Raw genomic sequence first — 6,946 nt, 5'->3', positions numbered from 1 at the left:
GACAAAAAAAATCAACATTCCATCCGAAATTTGTGTGGATTAAATGATGAATTTGTGCAAATCAAATCTAATCTAATCCGTATAGACCTGTTGAAAGAAACTTCTACTCTAGTTGCTTTAGAAATTCATTCAACAAACATCACAAATAATTCAGGCCCTCGTCAGCAAAATCCAGGAAATAGGAGCATTCAAAATAAATTAAGGAGAGTTTTGCCACCATTGACAGCACTGTTGAGTAGTGTCGTAGTATGAGTACGGAGTCGGGTTTTGAAATTCAAAATCGCAACCAAGAAGAGATTGGTTATTACACATGACTTTGACGCGTGCATCTCACTCTCCTCGCAAAGGACGAAACTAAGGACAACACTCAACACACGTGCCGGTTCATCCACACGCGCGTGACGACGACTAACACCCTCGCGTCTACTCTTCAAACCTGTAAGAAACTACTAAGAAATAGTCTCAGCTTCAAATTTCGGTGGACAATAAATAAAATTTTTATAATTTCATTAAATTTAATCAAAATTTCAGATGCATAAGCATAACCATTTATATTATTTATCGACTCATCGCTTTCTTTCAAAGAAAATAATTTTTCCGTTCGTCAATGTTTTGTTTTCCCTCTCACTTTCTCATTGGAGGGAAAAACATCCAAAAACTTTCTGCGGAAAGGAAGTGTTGGAATACAAATCTAGGGTTTTAGAATTAGTCATTTTTCTTCTTTGCTTAGTTACTCTTCAGCTGCTTTTAGCAATTTACTTATTCCATTTTACTATTTGGCTTTTCGATCGAAAGAAGAAACATTGCTGAGAGCTAATCGCTTTTGATTTTTCCCATCAGGTATCTGTGATTTCAGCTGAAATTTGTTGCTTTAGCTTATTTGTTTTGTCATTTTATAGATGTTCTGCGTTTTTTGGGCTCTGTTGTGCTTTTAGGGTTTTAATCTGATGTCAGTGTTGAGGTTTTGGTTTTGGCTGTTCCTTGTTCATTTTGGTGCTCAAATTTTGGTTTGTTGAAATGGTAATTAATGCTGGATGCTTTACTATGGTGGGCTTGCTTGTTAATTTTGAGATGCTGTGGAGTAACTGGACTATGGAGTTCTGATGATTCAATGTAATCTTTTTCTCCTTGTGAAGATTCAACGATGTCATTGATATATGAATAACCCTTGAGTGGAAATACGTCATTTCTTGAATTTCACCGTGTTTTTTTTGTGATTTTAATTTTTCTTGAATTTCTTCAATGCGCACAGTACATGATATGATATGGACATACTAGTGATGCACCGAATACTGAAAATTGTTGGATATGAACGTGGTATTGATGCATGATTAAAATCAAGCCAAAAAAACCGATCGTCCATTATTCATATCATCTTGCACGCGCACACACACATATACATAAAGCTTGAACCATTCATTAAATATTCTTTCTTCATTATTGAGAACTGCTTAGAAGCTTGAAAAAGCTTAAAAATTCTGTGTCATTTCTGATTTGAAGTTTTGAATGGCTTTGTGTATGATGTGTTTCTTGTTCTATGTGGGTGAAAAACTAGATTATTAAATTGGAAATGTGAGTATGCTTGTTGTGATTTGTCAAATTGAAGATTGAACATGCACTTTTATAGATATTAATTATGAATTAATTAATGGTGCAAGATTTGGATATTATCCCATACTATCAAGCTAATGGGTATTTGGCAACCTATTGGCAGTTAGAAATGAAATCATGAACATGCTTCCTTGCTTGTGAATTAGGGGAAGGCAAGTCATGAGAAAAGTGTAGTTTGATTTATCAAGTTCCATTGGATATTTCTGTGATGGTATGTTTGATGAGAGTGTATTTTGGAGAAATAATAGCTTGTTTATTTTTACTGTTATAATTTTTTGAGTTATTTCTAGAGGCTTTTGATTATAAGATGCTTTATAAGCTTATTCAAATACAAACTAGAGTTTAATATCTTAGTTGTTGGTAGGTCTAGTAAGATATCTTCACATCTCCAATTGGCAAGTTTCCTTGATCATATATTGATAAATGTATCTTATGTTGGAAACAGGGTAATAGTTGTGGAATTTCTTTTGCTTTCTCCTGCAGAACTCAACCAGGAAGGTTTGACATTCTTCTCAAAAGTAAACATGCAAACCAAGAAAAAGGGCTCCAGACGAAATGCTACTCAACAGCACGGTAGTCCTCGAGTTTCAAGAACACAGAGGAAGGTATCTGAAAATGGGCAAGCAGTTGAAAGGAAAGTTGCTGACTTAATTACATCATCATGCAGAAAAAATAAATCTTGTAAGTAGGCAGTATTAGTTTGTTCTATTATGTAGATATTCTTGGTTATTGGTTGGCTTTTTGCTTGTGACTCCTGGTACATATGTAAATTTCACCTTATCTAATTTCAAGCCTGCCTGATTCATAACCATTTTCGTTCTTCATATGACCCTAATAATTTTTATTCTTGAAGTTCCTTGTCTACCTTTATTATACCAAAACAATATATCTTTGGATAGAAAGTAAACAAGCATTCTATATTAGTTGGACAAATTATTCATTTTAGAACAATCTGAATGCTAAATGATGATTAACTTGATTTTTTTTTCTGGTAACCCTGTTGGTGTAACCTCAGTGACTGCACTTGAGAATAAAGCCGGAGAGTCAATTCCTTCAACAAATTTGAGTAATCAGTATGACTTTGTGGACCATGGGACTTCCAATGCTTGGTTGGAAAATGATGCTGTTAATGGTACTTCAGTAGATGTTTTGGTAATTCAACTAGACCCATCATTTTAGTTGTGTTATTTAGAATGGCTGTTTCTTGGTATATGGGTGTTGTGCATGGATGCTACTACAAAGTTTTTCTTTTGTTTGAATTTTTGAAACTTCTAGACCTCAACTGCACAAGGAGTGAACCTTGTCAAAGTTTCCTAGTTAGTTAATTTGTCTTTTGCTTGAAAGATGGTTTTGAAAACTTCTAGACTCCAACTGGATGAGGAGTGAACCTCATTTGTCAAAGTAGCGTACTTATTATCCTTCTGATGTAATTAATTTCAGCAGATTCTGACTTATGCTGAGAAAATTAAATGCAAATAAGTTGTGAAATGTCTCTTTGAAGGGGCTTGCTTTTATTAAACTTTGCAGATTGTCTTGCATACTTGTTACAAATTCACTTTATTGGTTTAGGGCTACAACAAGCAAGCTGCTCATGTGGAGTCTGGAACTATATTTTCTCCTGGATTTCACTTATCCAAAGGTTCTGGAGGAAAAGTTGTTGACAGAGGTAAATGACATAACTTTGTTCTTACAATCATCAGCTTTGAATTATTATTTCTAGTTGCCTATGTAATCTTACTAGTTGCAGTGTTTATTAAAGGTTTCATTGACATATGTTTCTCTTTTTTTTTTCTAGTTGATTTTGTCAAAATTTTTCAGCATGAGGACCAAAATAGAATTTGTTCTGACCAAGGAACAGATTTGTCACTGGTGGATGCCATAGATGATCCTGATAGTCGAGGATGTGGCACTGCAATGGAAGTAGACATAAATAATTCATCCAACTATGACCAACACAGATGCGGTGATCCAATGCTGGATTTAAGCACAAATGATGTGAATGTTTGCAATTCTGATTTTGATGAAAATGTTTCCTTGGAAGTTTCTGCCATATATCTTGCCATGAAAAACTCAAAGCTGGAATGCAATGATGAACCTGGTCAGGAGTCTATGTCAGCAGATGTATGCCCAGAGGATGATGAATTTGAGGATTTTGATGACTTTGATCCTTACTTATTCATAAAGACCTTACCTGACTTGTCAACGGTGGTTCCTACCTTTAGACGATTGTTGCTACCTAAGCAGACACGGAGCTGTCCTCCTACTACTCTTGTCCTGGACTTGGATGGTAGGAATAATTTGTTTGCCTTGCTGTAGAACACATCTAACATTTTATTCATATCTCTGTTTTTTATGCTGTAACCGAGTTGTTATGATCATTTTAGTTCTTGACTTCATTCCATGTAATTTCCTTCTCTTTGGGTGTCATTGCTTATCTCTTTTCCAACTTAACCACCAAAATGAACCTCAAAAAATTCTAGTGCTTACCAAAATATATAGGACGCTTGCCAAAATAGTCCAATTATGAGTAAGTTCAAAGCAGCTGTTCAATAAATTTACTCATGGCTGGACCATTTTGGTAAACTCTCGAACCTTTTAGGGACTGTTTTGTCATTTCTTTCTTTTGAGGTCTGTTTTTTTAGCGCTAGACTGTTGGGGTCCATTTCGGTAGTTAACCCTCTTTTTCCCTATGATTCTAATTGGTGTTTCATTTATATGGATTTCTGTTTCTTACTCTACCCTTATCATCATGGTCCAAATTGTTATATTGCTAATGATATAATTTGCTGTTATCACTTCTATGCAATTATGATTTTTTTGAACTTATTAAAGTGGTAATGTGGACTAAACTTTGGTACTAAAGCTGCTTCATTGGGGCTTTGAAGTGGTGGACACTAGTCAGTCACGATACCTTTCTGCTCCTGACTGGGCTTCCTTTAACTAAAGGGGTGTTATCCTAATGTGTTAAATTAATAGGATGGAAAGACATAATTTAATCCATGTTCTGTAGTGATGATGTTGTATTTGATTTGTGAAATGCTTGCCATAGGTAAACAAAAACTTTTTGAAGTGAAAAAGGCTTTTTCCTTCCGAGCTGAGGGGATTCTGTAGTCGTGAAAAGGGCTTTTGTTATTCCGAGCTGTTATTTTAGATTAATATGATCTCATTTTTGCATAGCTAACAATTACATGAACTGCTCATATTTTTATTCCGTTTCGTCTTAATGTATAGATTTTTATACCCTGTATATTGACTATAATTTTCTGTTTGGCAGAAACTTTGGTACATTCTACCCTTGAGCCTTGTGAGGATGTCGACTTCACTTTTCCCGTTAATTTCAATTCCGAAGAGCACATTGTATACGTACGCTGCCGCCCTCACCTCAGAGATTTCCTCAACAGAGTTTCTAGCCTTTTCGAGATAATTATATTTACAGCTAGTCAAAGCATTTATGCCGAGCAACTTCTAAACGTGCTTGATCCAAAGAGGAAGATATTTCGCCACCGTGTATACCGTGAATCCTGTGTTTATGTGGAGGGTAATTATCTCAAAGATTTAACAGTGCTTGGTCGTGATTTAGCTCGTGTTATAATAATTGACAACTCCCCTCAGGTATAGTTATTAATACTAATTTTAGATCATTACTGCAGTCATCATGTCTTACTATATTTCCCCATAGTTATCTAATAAAATTGGGTTATGACCAAGAGCTTTTTTAATATAGAAGAAATGCTTTTGGATAATGAAAAATGCAAAGTTTAGTGTTACATCGTAATACCTTTTCTTTGTTTGATTTGTTGGCTTCCCAGGCATTTGGGTTCCAGGTGGACAATGGAATACCGATCGAGAGTTGGTTTGATGACCGTTCAGATCAAGAATTGCTTTTATTACTTCCATTCTTGGAGAGCCTGGTTGGAGTTGATGATGTACGGCCTTTAATCGCGAAGAAGTTCAATCTCCGGGAGAAAATTGCTGCGGCTGCCCTTCCTCTAAATACAAACAGGAGAGAGTTCTTATCGGAATGAATTGTGGGTTATATACAATATAGAGAAAAATGAAAGCATTTCTGTATGTTGTAACAATATTAGGGTTATTATGATATTAACAATACCATTTTCTTTGTTGTGGAAGTTGTAATGATCACACTTTGAACCAGAAAACAAAAAAAAAAAAAGAAAGAAAAAATGATGGGAGAAAAACATAATAGCGTAGCATGTTTTTCGAGTATAAACCTTATATACGACTAGTGAGGATGCTTGGTTGGTTCGGATAATAAAAGTTCCCCAATTATTTAATTTATAAAACCTATTTGGAGCTTGTTTGGTTTTACCTGTGTGCTAGTCTCGTACCAGATTTCAATTTCTTTATTTGGAATTAGTAATTTTCCTATTTTGTGCTCGAATTGTGGGTTGATTGTAATTTATTTGCCTTGACTGGTGCTACAGCTTGCTGCTACCTGTATGATGTACTGTGATGCACGGATACTAATAAGAATACGATAATATGTAAATATGCAAATTTAAAATTTTTGACATAGTATATATATAAGGGAAATTCTACGGTGCTGACAGTCAAAGTAAGCATAGCATGCTGAACTTATGTGTTTAAAGAGGAGATGAACTTGTGTATTTAAAGAGGAGAGTAACATGTGGGAGTTTTATTTTTTTTATAGAAAGATTGCGACAAACCCCGTTTTGTTCTATTCCCTTTATTACAAAGCTAATTTTAATGTCGGTAACTTTTTTTTTTTGGGACTGGTCTTGAGTAACTCTTCAGCAATAATTATTTTTGGTATTGGCCTAAGAATTATTTTGAATGACTAATAGAGATTGGATAACAATGATTGATGATTTATTGACTCCTTTTTTAAGTTTAGTTGAAATTGTCTTTTTTTTTTTTTATGATTAGAAAATAGGAATGTTTACTGATTTTAATAGTTTTTATTTATTTTAACTATGGTGAACAAGTATAGAAGTTTTTATTTATTTTAAATTTTTAGAAAATAGTAATTAATGTGTGCACACAAATATTTCTATTTATTTTGAGAGAATTTATTTTTCTGTTCATAATTTATTTTGTTTTAAATTTTATTGATTTCTATGAATAGTTATTGATTGGATGAACTCAATTTAAATTTAAACTTTTATTGACTGAAAAAATTTAATTTAAATTAAACAAAATTAAACTAATATATTTTTACATTATATTACACATTTATTTAAATTTAAATTAATATAATAAAAATTAATATAATTTTATTACGATTTAAATTGTATCGATTTATCATCTAAATTTTAGTTTTAAATTAAAAATTATTAAATATTTATTATTTTCA

At 33.4% G+C, this 6,946-nt stretch overlaps 1 protein-coding gene across 2 annotated transcripts; it reads left to right on the top strand.

The window, feature by feature from the left end:
- The first annotated feature begins 459 nt into the window (after window positions 1-459).
- LOC112783906 (uncharacterized) lies at window positions 460-5,940 on the top strand. Of its 2 annotated transcripts, none has more exons than XM_025826986.3 (7): window positions 460-840; window positions 2,095-2,292; window positions 2,627-2,763; window positions 3,181-3,277; window positions 3,407-3,898; window positions 4,886-5,223; window positions 5,421-5,940. In XM_025826986.3, the coding sequence occupies exons 2-7, from the start codon at window positions 2,136-2,138 to the stop codon at window positions 5,634-5,636; spliced, it is 1,437 nt and encodes a 478-aa protein (XP_025682771.1). In that variant the 5' UTR covers window positions 460-840; window positions 2,095-2,135; the 3' UTR covers window positions 5,637-5,940. The 2 variants fall into 2 exon arrangements, with proteins under 2 accessions (XP_025682771.1, XP_025682770.1); XM_025826985.3 differs by having other exon boundaries at window positions 481-840; window positions 2,057-2,292.
- The last annotated feature ends 1,006 nt before the right edge of the window (window positions 5,941-6,946 follow it).

The sequence above is a fragment of the Arachis hypogaea genome, chromosome 20, assembly GCF_003086295.3.
Source record: "Arachis hypogaea cultivar Tifrunner chromosome 20, arahy.Tifrunner.gnm2.J5K5, whole genome shotgun sequence".
NCBI classification, from domain to species: Eukaryota; Viridiplantae; Streptophyta; class Magnoliopsida; order Fabales; family Fabaceae; genus Arachis; species Arachis hypogaea.
The sequence above is the reverse complement of the archived record's forward strand: the minus strand, read 5'-3'. Positions and strand labels throughout refer to the sequence as shown.

Excerpts from the sequence above, each read along its gene's own strand:
- LOC112783906 (XM_025826986.3), top strand. The coding sequence starts at position 2,136 with ATGCAAACCAAGAAAAAGGGCTCCAGACGAAATGCTACTCAACAGCAC. Across the intron at positions 3,899-4,885 it reads TCTTGTCCTGGACTTGGATG|AAACTTTGGTACATTCTACC; the intron begins GTAGGAATAATT and ends TCTGTTTGGCAG. Across the intron at positions 5,224-5,420 it reads TAATTGACAACTCCCCTCAG|GCATTTGGGTTCCAGGTGGA; the intron begins GTATAGTTATTA and ends TTGGCTTCCCAG.